General features: G+C 41.4%; 1 protein-coding gene and 1 long non-coding RNA gene across 3 annotated transcripts; one reads left to right on the forward strand and one right to left on the reverse strand.

Moving 5' to 3' along the window:
- Positions 1-830: 830 nt before the first annotated feature.
- LOC106611382 (complement component C1q receptor-like) lies at positions 831-2,782 on the reverse strand. Its single transcript, XM_014211544.2, is given in 2 exon segments — positions 831-1,157; positions 1,160-2,782. Coding segments are annotated over 2 exon segments (1,488 nt in total). The 5' UTR covers positions 2,601-2,782; the 3' UTR covers positions 831-1,110.
- A 955-nt stretch (positions 2,783-3,737) lies between these two features.
- LOC106611391 (uncharacterized) lies at positions 3,738-18,180 on the forward strand. Of its 2 annotated transcripts, XR_006756817.1 has the most exons (4): positions 3,738-3,824; positions 16,628-16,686; positions 17,074-17,187; positions 17,288-18,180. It is a non-coding gene; the product is annotated as an uncharacterized lncRNA (long non-coding RNA). The 2 variants fall into 2 exon arrangements; XR_001330101.2 differs by lacking the exon at positions 17,288-18,180 and having other exon boundaries at positions 17,074-17,279.
- The last annotated feature ends 3,205 nt before the right edge of the window (positions 18,181-21,385 follow it).

The following is a 21,385-nucleotide window of genomic DNA, read 5'->3' on the forward strand; positions in this document are numbered from 1 at the left end:
TTTGTTGTTGATGCCATTTTACAGCTAATTTCCTGCAATTCTACACATTTCACAATGGGGTGGGGAGACATTATTGCAGGTTTAAAATACGATTTCCTGCAATTCTACACAGAGCATGGAGGTCAGGGCCCCTGGGCACTTGCCCTACATGCTATTGGTAATTCAGAAATGATTATTACAAGTTTAGATAGCTGGCTAGACTAACTAAAATAAGTTATCGATCTAAAAAATGATAACTGACATGGGCTAAATGAGTGACCGTCAGTGAATGACATATAACAAGAGGAAAACTGTCGATGCACAACCAAGATTCGAAATTGCACCGTGTGTATTCTACTATTCCAATTCAACAGCGAGTTGAGACCCTGACTGACGTCTGTTAACCACGCACAACGTGACTGGACTAACTACCCGCACACAGCAATGGACTGTATAAAAAACAGCAAAAATATAAATAATGATTACCCAGCAATAAAGTAAGAAATAACCCACTCCTGGGTCAAAACACATGAATAACAATAACTCAGGAAACGAGTAAAAAGCAACCCAACATTTTTTTTGAGTGTATGACGATGCAATAACATTGTTAAACCATTATGAATAAAACATACTTAAAATTGGATATGTGCTTTGATGAAGTACAGGCACTGATCTCAGACACGCTGTAAAATGAAAACATTTGTATTCAGATTCTTCAACGATTTTTAAAATATATTTTAGTAGGTAATGCAATGTCTGAATATTATTTAGATTTGTTATCGTTTAACATTTCAAGAGTTCACATAATTTCAAGCTGTGCTTTCAAGTGACCCATCAAATGTTTCTAACCGAGTCTCTATACCAGAAGCCACCCAACAATAACTGTTAGCAGTGGCGATTTTCTTCCTCGCTTCTTTTTTTGAACGACTACATCGAAATATGACAATACAAGAGGTTACTGCAATGAGAATAAGTAGTGGAACAACAGAAGCAATGACGCAAATAAACAGCCAAGAGCTAAAAAAAATGTGATTATGCGTTGGCCCACTCATTCCAATGGTTTTGCTGGACGGCCTATCCTGCGTAATGTCATGCGTAATGTCATGCGTAATGTCGTGCGTAATGTCGTGCCTAATAGTATCTTGAGGTGGTCCGTGGGTGAACTGAGTCTCTTGTTTTAATTCAACCGGCGATGTGGTTATAGTGTCCATGGTCTCGTCGTGTTGGTCAGTGTCTCTATGGTCACTTGACGTCTCCGCAGTGGAGACAACAGTCACATCTCGAATGCAGGTGATTCCATTAGGGTGTAACCGGAAGTTCTGATGGCAAGAACACCTGAAACTACCAATGGTATTAGTGCACTTGTCCTCGCATTGATTACTGAAGCATTCGTCTATGTCTATACAAGTATGACCGTCCTCAGACACAGTGAACCCCTCGATGCAATGGCAGGAGAAGGATCCTTCAGAGTTAAGACATATTTGCGGACATCTAGATTCCGTGCACTCGTCGATATCGTGGCATTTGCCATCAACCATGGTGTAGCCTCCCTTGCACCTACATGTGTAACTACCTTGGGTATTGACGCAAGGATGACCATCACAGGCATTAATGTGGCATTCATCAACATCAATACAACCAAATTGGTCTCTATCCAATTGGAAGCCGTTTGGGCATAGGCACGAGAAGCCCGTTGGTCCTGTTACACATTGGTACTGGCATGGAGAACTGTGACAATATTCCTTTGGGCCACATGATGCTCTGTCCTGTCCTAACACATAACCGTCCTTGCATCCACAACGGACACCACCAGCGTCACTATCAAAGCACAAATGATCACATCCACCGTTTTTATAGCCACAGTTCTGTTTATCTGAGCCGCAAAACGGACCAGGGATAGTCCAACCATAAACACCATCCGTTAATTTACAAATAGAAACGTGATCATTGTCATTGCATTTTATCTCAGCATATGTTCCAAATGGGAATGCAGTCATGTTATTATCCCCATTTAATGGATTTGCTGAGAATGGGAGCATGTAATTCACTTGCTCTCCTCCTGCCAACAACAAAGGTTTACACATTCCCTTGAAATAGAATTTGCATGAGTAAAAAGCCTTGTCTTTGCAAGATCCATCCGTCCATTTCAATTCATTGCGACTCCATGAAGAATAATGTACCAACACGCAACGCTCCTCTGTGCAAGTGCTGCGAGGTTCCTTCTCCCAGTTCGAATATTGGGAATATTCCCCTCCAGATACCCACTTAAAACCGTTGAGATTCATGTCCCTTATAATGCAGTCGCCTTTACGCAATTTCAGTCCGATCCAAAATTTGAAGTCCAAATAGCGATGGCTTTCGTCGATCTGTGAAAGGGTTGACTGAAGTTCTGCTGTTTTGCTTTTGTCTTTAGTTGTTACCAAGTAACCTCCGTCACCATGGCATTTCAATCGAGCGTCTTCAAAGCTGACTCCCTCCATGTGAAAAGAGAAACAGGCATTGGATCTACACACAGTTGCTTCTCCACCGGTGTCTGCTCCAGTTGCTCCCCACATAGAGAGTTGCAGTAAAAGTAACAACAGCATCATTCCCACATAATCCAATAAACCAACAGCAATCATTGATTTGATTTATTACAGGCTACATTTACGCCTTATTGGCAAACGGACGACAAATTAGGCTTCCTATTCCTTGCCAAAATACAAGTGGTGCGAATTTGAATTGTACGTTCAAGCTCCTACATCCTGTTTTGTATATAAACATTTGACAAAAAAATTGCAGCAGATTTTTGTCTCCTGCAGAACAAAGTTCCATTGTGAAAACCAAAAACAATAGCAGCACCCTCATTGTTTTGACTTGTTTTCCTGATGGCTACGTGTTTAGTAAACGTGACAGACTGCTTGTTTGGACTACACCAAATTTAGCCGATGTTGAATTGCAAACGCAAAACATAGCATTTAATGATTTCACAATCTATTAAACCAATTCCCATACGAAAGTAACAATTTGGATGTAACAATTTTTCATAGCCTATCATATTTATTTCGTTTATTTCGAAAGCTGTTGATTTCATTATTTATTTATTTATGTTGAATAACTTAATAGGCTACATTTAAGTTTATAGAAATAAGCCTTCATTAAAAATTCCAAGTGGACAGACAAAAATGGCTTTCCAAATAGAAAGAATTCAAGAATTTGTTTCCATGTGTTGCAGAGAACAGGGCCTTTTCCTGACAACCATCTTTTAACTCATTTAAAAGCTCTGCTGAAACGAGAGCCCGGAAAAATCACAATAGTGAACTAGATGGTAACTTTACAAGTAAAGTTGTGGGGCTTGGAAGTTTAACAAGTTTTATGGTAACACTTTACTTGACACCCAGCATCATAACACATTACGACATGGTCATAACCATAACTTGTCATAACCTGTCATAATATGGTCATATTACTGTTATGACCCTTATATTTACACCTTCATTCAAACGTGTTTTTTCCCTGCCAAGAAGTTTCCTTCCATTTGAAAGTTTGTTTCTTAAGTCCTTTGTTGCAGTTGTAATTAATTCTTTACAGTCATGTTTTTTTCCAGCATATTTTAAGTAACTTGCAGAAAATACACTTTATGACACTGTCATGAAGCATTATGACCAACCTGTGTCACTTTACTTGGACTAAGATAATACACTTTATGACTGTGAAGAATTATTATGACATCATCAACAAATAAGCCAAAAAGGCAGATCAAGTACATGTTCTTATGTAAATCATCAGTCTAAAAGAGGGTGTCTTGTCCTGCTCCTGAAATCTGCTTCTGCATTCAACCCAGTATTCAGCAACAGAGCATTGGGGTGGGTGCATGTCTGACATCAATTTGTGCGCAATAACAATAATAATTTAACATGGTCAATTTCAGAAACTGTTATATAACATAAACATACTGTTCACTTGTAGGTTACGGTGTAATGGAATGTTTTGCCTTGTGTGGTAGGTTGTGTGGGTTTCGTCATCTTATGTCGGTGTCATAACCAGCCATAAAATAATGCTATATATGTCACAACAGATCAAAATATATGTGTCATCATGACAGTGTTATGACCATAATATGACAGTTTATGACAAGTTAAGTCAGCCGTTATGACATGGTTATGACTTTGTCTTAAGGTGTTATGACACTGTGTGTTACCAGTTTTACTTTAATTATATTTTTTGAATAGTGAAATAATTTCAAACGCCCATCCATAGTCATTAGTGGTCAATAGTTTTTGGTCAGTAGCTGTGGTCAGTAGTTGTGGTTCAGTAGTTTTGTGGTCAGTAGTTGTGGATCAGTAGTTTTGTGGTCAGTAGTTGTGGTTCAGTAGTGTTGTGGTCAGTACTTGTGGTTTAGTACTTGTGGTTCGGTAGTTGTGGTCAGTAGTTCTGGTCCAGTAGTTGTGTGGTCAGTACTTGTGGTTCAATACTTGTGGTTCAGTAGTTGTGTGGTTGTGGTCAGTTGTTGTGGTCAGTAGTTGTGTGGTCAGTAGTTATGGTTCAGTACTTATGGTTCAATAGTTGTGGTTCAGTAGTTGTGGTTCAGTAGTTGTGGCCAGTACTTGTGTGGCAAGTACTTGTGGTTCAGTAGTTATGGTTCAGTAGTTTTGTGGTCAGTACTTGTGGTTCAGTAGCTTTGTGGCCAGTACTTGTGGGTCAGTAGTTGTGGTTGTGGTTCAGTGGTTGTGGTTCAGTAGTTGTGTGGTCAGTACTTGTGGTTCAGTATTTTTGGTTCAGTAGTTGTGGTTCAGTAGTTGTGGTTCAGTAGTTGTGGTTCAATTGTTTTGTGGTCAGTAGTTGTGGTTCAATAGTTAAGGTTCAGTAGTTGTGTGGTTGTGGTCAGTAGTTGTGGTCAGTAGTTGTGGTTCAGTAGTTGTGGTTCAGTAGTTGTGTGGACAGTACTTGTGGTTCAGGTGTTGTGGTTCAGTAGCTGTGGTCAGTAGTTGTGTGATTGTGGTTCAGTAGTTGTGTTCAGAATTTGTGTGAATGTGGCACAGTAGTTGTGGTCAGTAGTTGTGTGGTTGTGGTTCAGTAGTTGTGGTCGGTGGTTGTTGTTCAGTAGTTATGGTTCAGTAGTTGTGTGGTCAGTACTTGTGGTTCAGTAGCTTTGTGGCCAGTACTTGTGGGTCAGTAGTTGTGGTTGTGGTTCAGTGGTTGTGGTTCAGTAGTTGTGTGGTCAGTACTTGTGGTTCAGTATTTTTGGTTCAGTAGTTGTGGTTCAGTAGTTGTGGTTCAATTGTTTTGTGGTCAGTAGTTGTGGTTCAATAGTTAAGGTTCAGTAGTTGTGTGGTTGTGGTCAGTAGTTGTGGTCAGTAGTTGTGGTTCAGTAGTTGTGGTTCAGTAGTTGTGTGGACAGTACTTGTGGTTCAGTAGCTGTGGTCAGTAGTTGTGTGATTGTGGTTCAGTAGTTGTGTTCAGAATTTGTGTGAATGTGGTACAGTAGTTGTGGTCAGTAGTTGTGTGGTTGTGGTTCAGTAGTTGTGGTCGGTGGTTGTTGTTCAGTAGTTATGGTTCAGTAGTTTTGTGGTTCAGTAGTTGTGGTTCAGTAGTGTTGTGGTCAGTACTTGTGGTTCAGTACTTGTGGTTCGGTAGTTTTGGTCAGTAGTTCTGGTCCAGTAGTTGTGTGGTCAGTACTTGTGGTTCAATACTTGTGGTTCAGTAGTTGTGTGGTTGTGGTCAGTTGTTGTGGTCAGTAGTTGTGTGGTCAGTAGTTGTGGTTCAGTACTTATGGTTCAATAGTTGTGGTTCAATAGTTGTGGTTCAGTAGTTGTGGTTCAGTAGTTGTGGCCAGTACTTGTGTGGCAAGTACTTGTGGTTCAGTAGTTATGGTTCAGTAGTTTTGTGGTCAGTACTTGTGGTTCAGTAGCTTTGTGGCCAGTACTTGTGGGTCAGTAGTTGTGGTTGTGGTTCAGTGGTTGTGGTTCAGTAGTTGTGTGGTCAGTACTTGTGGTTCGATAGTTGTGGTCAGTAGTTCTGGTCCAGTAGTTGTGTGGTCAGTACTTGTGGTTCAATACTTGTGGTTCAGTAGTTGTGGTTGTGGTCAGTTGTTGTGGTCAGTAGTTGTGTGGTCAGTAGTTATGGTTCAGTACTTATGGTTCAATAGTTGTGGTTCAATAGTTGTGGTTCAGTAGTTGTGGTTCAGTAGTGTTGTGGTCAGTACTTGTGGTTCAGTACTTGTGGTTCGGTAGTTGTGGTCAGTAGTTCTGGTCCAGTAGTTGTGTGGTCAGTACTTGTGGTTCAATACTTGTGGTTCAGTAGTTGTGTGGTTGTGGTCAGTTGTTGTGGTCAGTAGTTGTGTGGTCAGTAGTTATGGTTCAGTACTTATGGTTCAATAGTTGTGGTTCAATAGTTGTGGTTCAGTAGTTGTGGTTCAGTAGTTGTGGCCAGTACTTGTGTGGCAAGTACTTGTGGTTCAGTAGTTATGGTTCAGTAGTTTTGTGGTCAGTACTTGTGGTTCAGTAGCTTTGTGGCCAGTACTTGTGGGTCAGTAGTTGTGGTTGTGGTTCAGTGGTTGTGGTTCAGTAGTTGTGTGGTCAGTACTTGTGGTTCAGTATTTTTGGTTCAGTAGTTGTGGTTCAGTAGTTGTGGTTCAGTAGTTGTGGTTCAATTGTTTTGTGGTCAGTAGTTGTGGTTCAATAGTTAAGGTTCAGTAGTTGTGTGGTTGTGGTCAGTAGTTGTGGTCAGTAGTTGTGGTTCAGTAGTTGTGGTTCAGTAGTTGTGTGGACAGTACTTGTGGTTCAGGTGTTGTGGTTCAGTAGCTGTGGTCAGTAGTTGTGTGATTGTGGTTCAGTAGTTGTGGTTCAGTAGTTGTGTGGACAGTACTTGTGGTTCAGTAGCTGTGGTCAGTAGTTGTGTGATTGTGGTTCAGTAGTTGTGTTCAGAATTTGTGTGAATGTGGTACAGTAGTTGTGGTCAGTAGTTGTGTGGTTGTGGTTCAGTAGTTGTGGTCGGTGGTTGTTGTTCAGTAGTTATGGTTCAGTAGTTTTGTGGTTCAGTAGTTGTGGTTCAGTAGTGTTGTGGTCAGTACTTGTGGTTCAGTACTTGTGGTTCGGTAGTTGTGGTCAGTAGTTCTGGTCCAGTAGTTGTGTGGTCAGTACTTGTGGTTCAATACTTGTGGTTCAGTAGTTGTGTGGTTGTGGTCAGTTGTTGTGGTCAGTAGTTGTGTGGTCAGTAGTTATGGTTCAGTACTTATGGTTCAATAGTTGTGGTTCAATAGTTGTGGTTCAGTAGTTGTGGTTCAGTAGTTGTGGCCAGTACTTGTGTGGCAAGTACTTGTGGTTCAGTAGTTATGGTTCAGTAGTTTTGTGGTCAGTACTTGTGGTTCAGTAGCTTTGTGGCCAGTACTTGTGGGTCAGTAGTTGTGGTTGTGGTTCAGTGGTTGTGGTTCAGTAGTTGTGTGGTCAGTACTTGTGGTTCGATAGTTGTGGTCAGTAGTTCTGGTCCAGTAGTTGTGTGGTCAGTACTTGTGGTTCAATACTTGTGGTTCAGTAGTTGTGGTTGTGGTCAGTTGTTGTGGTCAGTAGTTGTGTGGTCAGTAGTTATGGTTCAGTACTTATGGTTCAATAGTTGTGGTTCAGTAGTTGTGGTTCAGTAGTTGTGGTTCAGTAGTGTTGTGGTCAGTACTTGTGGTTCAGTACTTGTGGTTCGGTAGTTGTGGTCAGTAGTTCTGGTCCAGTAGTTGTGTGGTCAGTACTTGTGGTTCAATACTTGTGGTTCAGTAGTTGTGTGGTTGTGGTCAGTTGTTGTGGTCAGTAGTTGTGTGGTCAGTAGTTATGGTTCAGTACTTATGGTTCAATAGTTGTGGTTCAATAGTTGTGGTTCAGTAGTTGTGGTTCAGTAGTTGTGGCCAGTACTTGTGTGGCAAGTACTTGTGGTTCAGTAGTTATGGTTCAGTAGTTTTGTGGTCAGTACTTGTGGTTCAGTAGCTTTGTGGCCAGTACTTGTGGGTCAGTAGTTGTGGTTGTGGTTCAGTGGTTGTGGTTCAGTAGTTGTGTGGTCAGTACTTGTGGTTCAGTATTTTTGGTTCAGTAGTTGTGGTTCAGTAGTTGTGGTTCAGTAGTTGTGGTTCAATTGTTTTGTGGTCAGTAGTTGTGGTTCAATAGTTAAGGTTCAGTAGTTGTGTGGTTGTGGTCAGTAGTTGTCTTCAGTAGTTGTGGTTCAGTAGTTGTGGTTCAGTAGTTGTGTGGACAGTACTTGTGGTTCAGGTGTTGTGGTTCAGTAGCTGTGGTCAGTAGTTGTGTGATTGTGGTTCAGTAGTTGTGTTCAGAATTTGTGTGAATGTGGTACAGTAGTTGTGGTCAGTAGTTGTGTGGTTGTGGTTCAGTAGTTGTGATCGGTGGTTGTTGTTCAGTAGTTATGGTTCAGTAGTTTTGTGGTTCAGTAGTTGTGTGGTTCAGTAGTTTTGTGGTCAGTAGTTGTGGTCAGTAGTTGTCATCAGTAGTTGTGTGGTTGTTGTCAGTAGTTGTGTGGTTCAGTAGTCATGGTCAGTAATTGTGTGGCTTTTGTCAGTAGTTGTGGTCTGTAGTTGTGTGATTGTGTTTCAGTAGTTGTGTTCAGAACTTGTGTGAATGTGGTTCAGTAGTTGTGGTCAGTAGTTGTGGTCTTTAGTTGTGGTCAGTAGTTGTAGTTAGTAGTTGTGGTCAGTCGTTGTGTGGTTGTGGGAGGTAGTTGTAGTCAGTAGTTGTGTGGTTCAGTAGTTTTGTGGTCAGTAGTTGTCATCAGTAGTTGTGTGGTTGTAGTCAGTACTTGTGTGGTTCAGTAGTCGTGGTCAGTAATTGTTTGGTTTTTGTCAGTAGTTGGGGTCAATAGTGGTCAGTAGTTGTGTGATTGTTGTAGGTAGTTGTGGTCAGTAGGGGTGTGGTTGTGGTTCAGTAGTTGTGGTTCAGTAGTTGTGCCTGCTCAGTAGTAGTGGTCAGTAGTTGTAGTCAGTAGTTGTGTGGTTCAGTAGTCGTGGTCAGTAATTGTGTGGTTGTTTTCAGTAGTTGTGTGGTTCAGTAGTCGTGTTCCCTCCAATTAGTACGATATGCATTAGCTATCTTGTTGTGCATTTTATGTTATTGTTATGTGTCTATGGCTATGGGTTAGGGTTAAGGTTAGGTTAAAGGGTTAGCTAACATGCTAAGTAGTTGCAAAGTAGCTCAAAAGTAGTACGTAGTTGAAAAGTTTCTAAAATGCTAAAGTTGTCCATGATGAGATTCAAACCCCCAACCTTTGGTTTGCTAGACATTCACGTTATATGCACACCCACCCACCCACCCCAACCATCACCCTCCTCCTTTTTTGCCTTATTAAGTAACCGTCTGTCTTACGTAACCATACCAAACGTATCATTTCATACTAATTTCAGTGTCCCGGATTTACATTTACTATGTTATGTCTAGTCTATGAGACCAGGCTGCATACACAGGCCCGATTGCTTCTGCCAAATATAAGGCCCTGCCCTGCCTGAAACCCAAAATAACTTCCTCAGTTAGTAAATCCATTAGCTGCTCCTCTCTGTCTGTCACTCGATCGCTTCCGCATACACTCTGCTCATGGCGACTCTGAGCGTGTGAGTGTCCTTAGCAACGGCTTCGCTTGGGCTGCTCTGCTCGACTTGAGAGAGCAGTTAGCCGTTAGCTACTTTTCGTCACTCTAAACTCCGACAAAACTCAAGGAACGTTATTATTTTCTGTGAAATAATCTCTCCTCTTACATTTGACGAGGCTGAAGCACTTCTGACTTCGTGTTTTGATCTTAGTCAGATATAACTGTACTGCGTAGCAGTGCACCAGAAAATTACTGAGATTCAAAATGTCAGCGGTCAATTTAGTGATACCCATGCCGTACCATAGTTACTGATGTGGACAAAGTTGCTGATTTGTGTCAAAAGTTGGATTATTGAATTTACAGTGAATGGATTGTTGGAAGCGATGTCAAAATGGGGAGCTTTAGAATGCCATGAAAGTGAATAAATATTGACTTAAAGAAGGACAAAAAAAAATTACAACTTAAAAAGTATAAAATATGTCAAAAAAGATGAATACAAGCAAATCAAACCAGATCAGTCTACATGTTTTAAAGTTTGAACGGCGTTTCTAGCTTAAACGGTGTAGAAGGAGTTGAGTGCTAAGTAATTATAATAGAAGGAGGTAGGTGGAACATTTACGTGGGTGTTTTTTTTGCTTCGCAAGCCCCAATCATTTCTAAAAAGATAAAGGCAGGGTGCTAGGAAGTTCATGGGTCAGGATGTGTGTGTGTACAGGATGGGGCCATATTTTTATGCGATTGTAGCGGGCTACTGATGGAAGCTCAGCCAATCTCACCACTCTCAGCCAATTTAACCCTGTTTTTACCCTTGCCAGACAGAGGGGCATTTCTTTTTTTTGTTATCTGTATAACTGATTTGAACCAAACATTGACAGATGTTCAAGATGTCTGTACATGATTGTGTTCTATAATGTTAGTGGTATTAGCTATCTTGTTGTGCGTATTATGTTTTTGTCATGTGTCTATGGTTTTATATAGTGGAGAAAAGTAAATGCAGGCATTTGATATGATTCCCATATGGAATATTATTTATAATAATATTTTGAAGTATCTACCCACCGGGCACAAGCTGGTTGAATCAACGTTGTTTGAATGTTATTTGTCAACGTAGGCCGATTGTGACGTTGAATCTACGTTTTAAACACATTTGGATTTGCAAAAAGTACTGTTTTCATATCATTTCAACCAGCTTTGCAAACACTGCAATGAGGGTAAAACTTCAATACAATGACTTAACCTGACTAACAGGGTTTTACAATATTCTATTAAACAAATATATAAACGTAAAGTGTTAGTCCCATGTTTCATGTGCTGAAATAAAAGATCCCAGAAAAGTTCAATATGCAAGAAAAGCTTGTTTCTATCAAATGTTGTGCGCAAATTTGTTTACATCCCTTTTAGTGAACATTTCTCTTTTTCCAAAATAATCCACCCACCGGACAGGTGTGGCATATCAAGAAGCTAATTAAACAGCATGTTCATTACACAGGTGCGCCTTGTGCTAGGATAATAAAATGCCACTCTAAAAGACCCACGTGGTGATCCGTGATTGACTGTACATTTTACATACATTTACATTTTAGTCATTTAGCAGACGCTCTTATCCAGAGCGACTTACAGTAGAGTGCATACATTTTTATTACATTTTTACATACTAGCCCCCCGTGGGAATCGAACCCACAACCCTGGCGTTGCAAGCGCCATGCTCTACCAACTGAGCTACAGTGGGACTGTAGACCCTGCAACAAACATCTCGTGTCTGAGCCGTTGAATTGTGACCCTACTTTGTCTCTAAACTGATGCTTAGCTTGTTTGATTGCCTTGTGGAGGGAAAAGCTACACTGTTTGTATTCGGTCACGTTTCCGGTCGCCTTGCAATGATTTAAAACAGTGGTTCACGCTTTCAGTTTTGCGCGAATGCTGCCATCAATCCACGGTTCCAGGTTGGGGAAGGTTTTAATAGTCACTGTGGGTACAACATCACCGATGCACTTGCTAATAAACTCGCTCACCGAATCAGCGTATACATCAATGTTGTTGTCTGAGGCTATCCGGAACATATCCCAGGCCACATGATCGAAGCAATCTTGAAGCGTGGAATCCGATTGGTCGGACCAGCGTTGAACAGATCTGAGCATGGGCGTTTCCTGTTTTAGTTTCTGTCTATAGGCTGGGAGCAACAAAATGGAGTCGTGGTCAGACTTGCCGAAAGGACGGTGAGGGAGGTCTTTGTACGCATAGTGGAAGTTGGAGTAGCAATGATCCAGAATACTGCCAGCCTGGGTCGCGCATTCGATATGCTGATAAAATTTATGGAGCCTTGTTTTCAGATTAGCTTTGTTAAAATCCCCAGCTACAATAAATGCAGCCTCAGGATATACGGATTCCAATTTACATAGAGTCCAATGAAGTTCTATCAGGGCAGTCGAGGTGTCTGCTTGGGGGGGGGGGGATATACACGGCTGTGATTATAATCAAAGAAAATTCTCTTGGTAGATGATGCGGTCGGCATTTGATTGTAAGGAATTCTAGGTCAGCTGAACAAAAGGACTTGAGTTCCTGTATGTTGTTATGATCACACCACGACTTGTTAATCATAAGGCATACACCCACGCCCTTCTTCTTACCAGAGAGATGTTTGTTTCTGTCAGCGTGATGCGTGAAGAAACCGGGTGGCTGTACCAACTCTGATAACGTATCTCGAGTGAGCCATGTTTCCGTGAAACAGAGAATGTTTCAATTTCTGTTGTCTCTCTGGAAGGCAACCCTTGCTCGAATTTCGTCTACCTTGTTGTCAAGAGACTGGACATTGGCGAGTAGTATACTCGGGAGCGGTGAGCGATGTGCCCGTCTACGGAGCCTGACTAGAAGACCACTCCGTCTGCCCCTTCTGCGGCGCCGTTGTTTTGGGTCGCCTGCTGGGATCCGATCCATTGTCCTGGGTGGTGGTCCAAGCAGAGGATCGCTTCAGGAAAGTCGTATTCCTGGTCGTAATGTTGGTAAGTTGACGTTGCTAGTTCTTCCCGGCTGTAAGTAATAAGACTTGAGATTTTCTGGGCTAACAATGTAAGAAATAATACAAAATACTACATAGTTTACATTTACATTTAAGTCATTTAGCAGACGCTCTTATCCAGAGTGACTTACAAATTAGTTTTCTAAGAACGCGAAACGAGGCGGTTTGGCTATTCTCTGTTGGCGCTGTCATAACACTAGTAATGGCTGCAGTTTTCGGTTTGGCTATTTGTTTCAAGTGTTTTATTCTATAAATAAATCTCTTTGCCAAAATTAGTCATCTATCCCATGTCTTATTCGACTAGTAGTTGTTCTGAAATGTTTATATCTTGCCTACATTTTACTCCCTCCTCTATGTTTAATATAACGCATACATGAATTATTCGGCTGCCTATCCTGAAGTGAAGTTTGTTCTATAGAAACTATTTGACTCTGATGTGTGCCACAGAAAGTATTTGACTCCAGCCACAAATTAAGGAAATTAGAAGGGGGGGGGATTTCAGCAAGGCCATTTTCTTGCCTGGAATCTTGGGCAGGAATTCTTTAGGGTTGGACTGTAAATTACATGTGATCATCTGGGATTATCTAACATCTGAGAATGGGCAGGAATTCTTTAGGGCTGGACTGTAAATGACATGTGATCATCTGAGATTATCTAACATCTGAGAATGGGCAGGAATTCCCTCGGATGAAGAGCATCTCCGTCTTCCTGATTATGTGCTGTCATCCAGGTGGAAATGTCACCTGCATATCTAATGTAGGAAAATAGATAAATTGAGTGTCCTGTGAATATGTTAATGTACGTGTGTGTGTGTGTGCGTGCGTGCATATATATCTTGGTATATATATTTTTTATTTTAATTTCAATTATTATCATTATTGTGTTTTGTGGTTGAGGGGTGTGAGGAGGTTGATAGGGATGGTAGAGGTGCTGGGGGTGGCCTATTGAGGGAGAAGGGACCTATTGGGGAGGGGATTCTTCATGGAGGCACATTCAGTCATAGTTTTGTCTCATGTTGACTTATATATTTGAACTTTCTTTCACATTTTTTATTCATTATTATTATTATTATAATTCTATTATTACTACTGTACCTACATTCTTAAAAACTAAAACAGAAAAAGTGTACAAAAAAAAATGTAGGAAAAGCCATAAGAGGGAAAAGCACGATGGGCAGAAAATGGCCTTGCCGAAATCCCCCCCTTGTAATTTCCTTAATGTTGTGGCTAGAGTCAAATACTTTCTGTGGCACATACTACTGGCCAACATGAGCTACCAAAATTATTATGAAGTGTGCCACAACACCGGTACACTTATTCATACATCCAGAGAGTATAACAGTACTGAGAAATGTGAGGGTAACTATGCATATGATGGTGTTCGGCAGGGTATATAGTACCCCATTCATATACGCTAACTACTTTAGAGACTATTGAAGATAGTATCTTCTGACCGGGGGCAGTTTTGTTAAGACCCCCGACGCTTGCTCTAAACATGAACACTCATCGCTTGAGGTACTGTTGGAGAAACATTAGGAATGTTTTTTTTATTTTTTAAATTTTTTTTTAAATATCAGCGAGAAATAATAATACAAAAAAAGCTAATTACTACACAACCTTTTTATAGGGTTACTGTTTCCACCCGTCCAAATTTCCATGGTACACGGTGACAGTAAGTAACATTATATATATTTTTTTGATTCTTTCTCGCTGACATGAAAGTTGACATGAACGATCAGTATCGAAAGCGATTATTGACATCTCTAAATGTTAAAACACAGCATCGAAATTGTAGTTTACGCAGAGCCAAATGTGGATGAATGTAATGGCTGAAAACCCTTCATACGGAGAAGGGCTTTCAAAAGCTAGGTATAGCAAAGACTGGTTGAGCATCCAGATTTCATTGAGGATTCAATAGATTTGAAAATCAACATTGATGGTGTTCCTCTCCAAATCATCTAGCTGCCAACTTATTTAGCTTTCATTTTTGTGTTTCTATTTATTATGGATCCCCATTAGTTGCTGCCAAGGCACTCTTCCCGGGGTCCAGCAAAATTAAAGCAGTTTATACAATTTAAAAAACATTACAATACATTCACAGATTTCACAATACACTGCGTGCCCTCAGGCCCCTACTCCACCACTACCACATAACTACAGTACTAAATCCATGTGTACGTGTGTATAGTGCGTATGTTATTGTGTGTGTATGCATGTGTCGGTGCCTATGTTTGTGTTGCTTCACAGTCCCTGCTGTTCCATAAGTTGTTTTTTAATCTTAATTTTACTGCTTACATGATTTCCATCCATTTTGTTTCCTTATTCTCTGGAGAGACTAAACCAGTGGCTGTGGATAAATACTTGAGTGATGTCCTGTCTGAGTCATGTCCTGTCTGTGTTGAAGGTGCTCCTGGTTTCATGTCCTGAAACATGCAGCCTGTCTTCCTCTCAGAAAACCAAGGTGTCGGCGGCTCTGATCTCCTTTCCAGGCTTATTGCCAAAATAATTATCCCAAATACAGTTGGCACTTAAAGGATGTAGCTGTTTGAACACCAATTTCTCTAGAATTTTGGCTTAAGAATGGAAGGTTGGAGATTGGCCAAAAATTGCTAAGAGCTGAAGAATCTAGATTACTTCTCTTCAGAAGGGGTTTTTAGTGCAGTGGGGAAAATACCCGTGTGTGATTAACAATAGCTTGCACTTCTTCAAATATGCAATTAAAAACTGTTTTGAAGAAGATGGTGGGGATAGGATTGAGAAGGCAGGTAGCATGCTTAAGTTGTAATATCACTTTCCTGATCATGTCTGTGTCAACCATGGAAAATAACTCCGTAGTGCCTTTGCGTGGTAGGCTAGGGCACATATCATAAAACTTCTCATCAGTTCTTGCTTGATTAATACTTATCTCTGAAATATGCTTTAAACTCATCAGATTTAGATGTGGAGGAAAGTTCACATATGTTTGCAGGGGCGGGATTTATCAGGTCATCAATGGTCGAGAAGAGCACTCTCGAATTATTCTGATTTAATAGTGATCAAGGTATAAAAATTGATTTGTTATTTATGCCAAGTTGCTCTCTCAGAATATTATAATGGACCTGCAACTTTGACTTTCTCCACTTCCGCTCTGCATTTCTGCAATTTCTCTTTAATTGAGTTAGTTTCCTCACTCATCCAAGGGCCTCTCCGTTTGGATGTCCTTTTTCAACTTTACTGGAGCTATGGCATTAATGGTTGCCCTTAATTTACTGTTAAAGTTATTAACTAAACCATCACAAGAGGAAGGCAGAATAGGTGGTGGAGTATTGGTCATACACTCAATTAAAATCTGTAGCAACTTCAGAGGTATTGCGTTCAGTATTACCCTGTGCTATGGGCAACAAGGTAGTAAAAAAACTCCACAGTGGTGATCAGATTAAGCAACATCAACAATAGAGGATATGTAAATAGAAAGCCCCTTGGTAATAACCAGGTCCAGAGTATGGCTGTGGTTATGGGTGGGCCCAGTAGAAAGCCCCTTGGTGATAACCAGGTCCATAGTATGGTTGCGGTTATGGGTGGGCCCAGTAGAAAGCCCCTTGGTAATAACCAGGTCCAGAGTATGGCTGCGGTTATGGGTGGGCCCAGTAGAAAGCCCCTTGGTAATAACCAGGTCCAGAGTATGGCTGCGGTTATGGGTGGGCCCAGTAGAAAGCCCCTTGGTAATAACCAGGTCCAGAGGATGGCCACAGTTATGGGTGGGCCCAGTAGAAAGCCCTTTGGTAATAACCAGGTTCAGAGGATGGCCACAGTTATGGGTGGGCCCAGTAACATGTTGGATGAAGTCCATAGAGATCAAAAGATTCATAAATTCAATGGCCTTGGAGTCAGTCTCTTTGACAACACGAATATTAAAATTGTTCTCCTGGACAATATACAATAGTTCAGATAAATCAGTAAAGTGCATGAAATCTCCAAGTAAAACAGAAAGAGAACTACATTCAAAAAATGTATAATCGGTATGTTTAATAAACACAGTTTGTACAGTTTGTGTACATTCAATTTACTTGCCATGGTTGTATTCTGTATATTGTGTGTTTAGAATCGCAGGAGGAATGTAGTCTCCCACCTCCAGCCACTACTGCCTCCAAGTTACAGTATGTAAGTATGGTAGCCCGCAATGATGACTAATCAGGCCCTTGTCCCTGAACCCTAGCCACTGAACAACCACCTTGCCTTTTAATAGACTGGGAGGACCTTGTACAATATTACTTCAACTGATCCTTTCAAATCTACAAGTATATGGCTAGTGGGGAGGTAGACTCAACCCAGACAGAAAAGTCCATTGTTAGTGTAGTGAAACGTGGAACTGAGGTGAAATCTGTCTGGATTTCTGGGGTAGAGGCTTGGGAGGCATGTTGTAGAATTGTGGTTTAAAGTTTGGTAATGTTTTTAAAAGGCTTCCACTTCAGTAACATTTAAACACTTGACAAACGTGTGTACTGTAGAATAAGGCTGGATGTTATTTTATACATATTTTATTTTCAGGCAGAGGTCTACCCAAGTCCCCACCAAAATATGCCCTGACGCACCAGAAAACCTGTGCCACTGCTACCAAGAAGCAAAACGCAAAAACGCAGCACAAGCCACCACGTAACGATGGTGAGGACGACCCTTCACAACGTACTCCAACCCCTTTCTCTTGATCAAAGGTATTCTAACTGTAAAAACAATAGGCATGATGTCCTGTGTTTTATTGCAGAGAATTATCTTGGTCTCACATGGCTTAACGCTGTAGCATGAGGGCTTGAGTTGTCCTTCAGTTTCTTAATTGAGGGATCTGCCCCCCACCACACCAAATTTATGCAAAGGATCAGACACTTTTCCTGAGACAGATGCAAGTACGAAACTCTCCATTTAGAATTTTGGTTTAAAGTTTGGTAGAAATTAGATAGTGTTTAGGTTGCCTTACAAATGTGTGCCTTACAAGCCCACACACACTACAATCTGCTCCAATGCACCAGAAAACCTGTGCCAGTATCACTTAGGAGCAAAAGGCTAAAACGCCCTGCAAGCCACCATGTATTGATGGTGAGGGGAAACGGCAAACTAAAACGCCCTGCAAGCCACCAAGTATTACAGGGGAGGACCCTTCGCTACGTAAGCCAACCCCTTATTCTCCATCTTGATCGATGTACAGTATTGTTGGTACAATTGTTGTCCAATATTTTAATGCAGACAATCTTGAGCTTACAAGCTCCAGGGATAGGTCATGTGGGAGACGGAGATCTCATTCTGCCTGTTCAGATGAGGAAGCCCCTTCACCAAAACCCTGCAAAAAGTCACATCCTTTTCCTATGCTGGAAGCAACTATGACACTTTTTTTTCACAGCCATTTTAAATAATATTGAAATTAGGGCGTTTATTTGGAAGTGAACACATGTAAAACTACTTTGTTTCAGAAAAGTGTCCTAGATCTCCTTTAGAAGATCCGTGACCTTCTAAAGGAGTCTGGTTGAGGTATTTTGACTTCAACCTAAACGAGACAAAGGAGGATTTAATAAAGATGGAAGAGCAGATAATAGAGAATCAAATGTAATGTTTCATTGGTATGAGTTGAATAACATTATATTGCCATATCAGGAATCAAGGTAAGACCCAAGTGCAGACTGTGTGAAGTAACAATGTTTATTGTAACCACAGGGGCAGGCAAACGACAGGTCAAGGCAGGCAGGGGTCAATAATCCAGAGTAGAGGCCAAGGTACAGGACGGCAGGCAGGCTCAGGTCAGGCAGGGGTCGATAATCCAGAGGTGGAGCAAAGGTACAGGATGGCAGGCAGGCTCAGGGTCAGGTGTGCGGGTAAAGGGTCAGGACAGGCAAACGTAAAAAACCAGGCAGACAAGAAAAAGAGAGACTAGGGAAAACCAGGAGCTGAGACAAAACACTGGTAGGCTTGAACAAACAAGACAAACTGGCAACATACAGACAGAAAACACAGGTATAAATACACAGGGGATAATGGGGAAAATGGGCGACACCTGGAGGGGGGTGGAGATAAGCACAAGGACAGGTGAATCAGATCAGGGTGTGACATGTCGTACTGGATGGACAAATCCTGTACATGTGTAATGCATTAATTGTCCTTTTGTAAAATTACAGATATCTCAAAGCTTGGGGGGGGGGGGGGGGTGGACATATTTTGTGTTCTTTACAGAACCCTGACAAACGGCCTTGAGTTCTATTCAGAAGCCTGCCAAAGGCCTCATGTCAACGATGAAATTTGAAAGGAAACAAAAGGAAGAGGGTCTTTGAGGACTCCAACCTTTGCAGCATCATTATAGATACAGTCAGAAACATGACCTTCTACATGCCAGTTGAATTCCTTCTCTAGCTAATATTTGTTTTCCCCCCTTTTACAGCAGGTGTGAGTCTTGGCGAATCAAAAACTACAGGCAGAAATACTACAGGCAATGTCAACCTGCCTGAAATGTGCAACAGACTGCAAGGGTGCAGTGGGGGGTTCACTGAGCAACGGGAATGAGGGGATGAAAGAGGTTTTAAGAAGTTAAAAGCATCAAAGCCTTTTTTGGTTTATTGTATATCTGTGTCTTTACTGAAGCCTGTGACAGAAATGCATGTTTTTGTCTTGTACATCTAGCTTGTGGTGCAATAAAGGTGTACATTTAATTGCATATCAGCTTTTACAAGGACAGAGGTTTACACAATGCTGTTCCACGATCCATCTCTAATTGTGTTACACGTCGTGACAGTAGCCAACAGTAGTACAGACCCTTAGTCCGGAAGATACATGTTGCACCTTGGGTAGAATGGTATTATACATATCGGGGTTCTTTTCAAGTATGGGCAACATCAAAGGTCCTGGTTGATAATTTTGGTCATGTAGTGTATGTGGACACCTGCTCGTGGAACATCTCATTCCAAAATCATGGCATTAATATGGAGTTAGTCCCCCCTTTGCTGCAATAACAGCTTCCACTCTTCTGGGAAGGCTTTCCACTAGATGTTGGAACATCGCTGCAGGGACTTGCTTCCATTCAGCCGCAAGAGCATTAGTGGGGTTGGGCACTGATGTTTGGCGATTAGGCCTGGGTCGCAGTCGGCGTTACAATTCACTCCAAAGGTGTTCGATGAGGTTGAGGTCAGCGTTCTGTGCAGGCCAGTCAAGTTCTTCCACACCGTTCTCAACAAACCATTTCTGTAGGGACCTCCTTTGTGCATGGAGCCATTGTCATTCTTAAAACAGGAAAGGGCCTTCCCCAAACTGTTGCCACAAAGTTGGAAGCACAGAATCGTCTAGAATGTCATTGTATGTGGTAGCATTAAGATTTCCCTTCACGGGAACTAAGGGGCCTAGCCCCAGACCATTATTCCTCCTCCACCAAACTTTACAGTTGGCACTATGCATTCTGGCAGGTAGCGTTCTCCTGGCATCCTCAAACCCAGATTCATCCTTCAGACTGCCAGACGGTGAAGCGTGATTCATCACTCCAGACAATGCATTTCCACAGCTCCAGAGTCTAATGGCGGTGAGCTTTACACCACTCCAGCCGATGCTTGTCATTGAGCATGGTGATTTTAGGCTTGTGTGCGGCTGCTCGGCCTTGGAAACCTATATCGTGAAGTTCGTGAGGAACAGTTCTTGTGTTGACGTTGCTTCCAGAGGCAGTTTGGAATGGACAGATGATTTTTACGTGTTACACCTGTGGTGGTTTATTTCTTTACTATCAAATGAGGAGAGACAAACTTATCACACAAGTCAGAGTTATACTTAAACTAAATCTTTAATAATAAGAGCTTTGCAATAGCAATGACTTGTCAACGATTCACCACCATTTCTAATGATCCGTTGAGAGTGTCAAGACAAAAGTACAAAGGTCTTTTATAGCCAAGATGCACCCCTTTCAACCTACATGACGAACAACAGATACATAGAATGTGTCACAAGGTTAAGACTCCAAACTAGAACCATCTCTCCCTTGTATGGTATAGAGCAGAAACATTAACTCATGTTCTCTGGAATGCTCTTTAGGTTTTATCACCCAAAGATATCGTAAATCCCCTCTGTCAATGTTATCTCATAGAGGCCCATCCTCAGTAGAACACACACACAATAGTTAACAGAAGGCTTTATTCTGTCGAATAAAACAACCATTATAATGCAATACAAGCATTATAACATAATCTTGCAATTTCCATGACACACCACACGGCGGTCCCGTTCTGTGAGCTTGTGTGGCCTACCACTTCGCGGCTAAACCGTTGTTGCTCCTAGACGTTTCCACTTCACAATAACAGCACTTATAGTTGACCGGGGCAGCTCTAGCAGGGTAGAAGTTTGAAGAAATGACTTGATTGAAAGATGGCATCCTGTGATGGTTTGTCTATGGAGATTGCATGGCTGTGTGCTCGATTTTACACACCTGTCAGCAACCTGAAATAGCTGAATCCACTATTTTGAAGGGGTGTCCACATACTTTTGTATATATAGAGTAGTTTGTTCATCCTTATTTAACATAAAGAAGCTTACATCACAAAATGGCAACTACCTCCATGGATTGGTGTTTTTTTTTAACCTTTTACAAGGCAAGTCAGTTAAGAACAAATTCTTATTTACAATGACAGCCTAGGAACAGTGGGTTAACTGCCTTGTTCAAGGGTAGAAAGACAGACTTTTACCTTGTCAGCTTGGGGATTCCATCTAGCAGCCTTTCAGTTACTGGCCCAACGCTCTAACTACTAGGCTCCCTGCTGCCCCAAAATAATGATAATCCCTGTTGAATTCATGGATTGGTGATAATCCCTGTTTAGTTTAATGGAGTTGATTATTAGTCGAGTAT

Source organism: Salmo salar, chromosome ssa09, assembly GCF_905237065.1.
Source record: "Salmo salar chromosome ssa09, Ssal_v3.1, whole genome shotgun sequence".
Taxonomy (NCBI): Eukaryota; Metazoa; Chordata; class Actinopteri; order Salmoniformes; family Salmonidae; genus Salmo; species Salmo salar.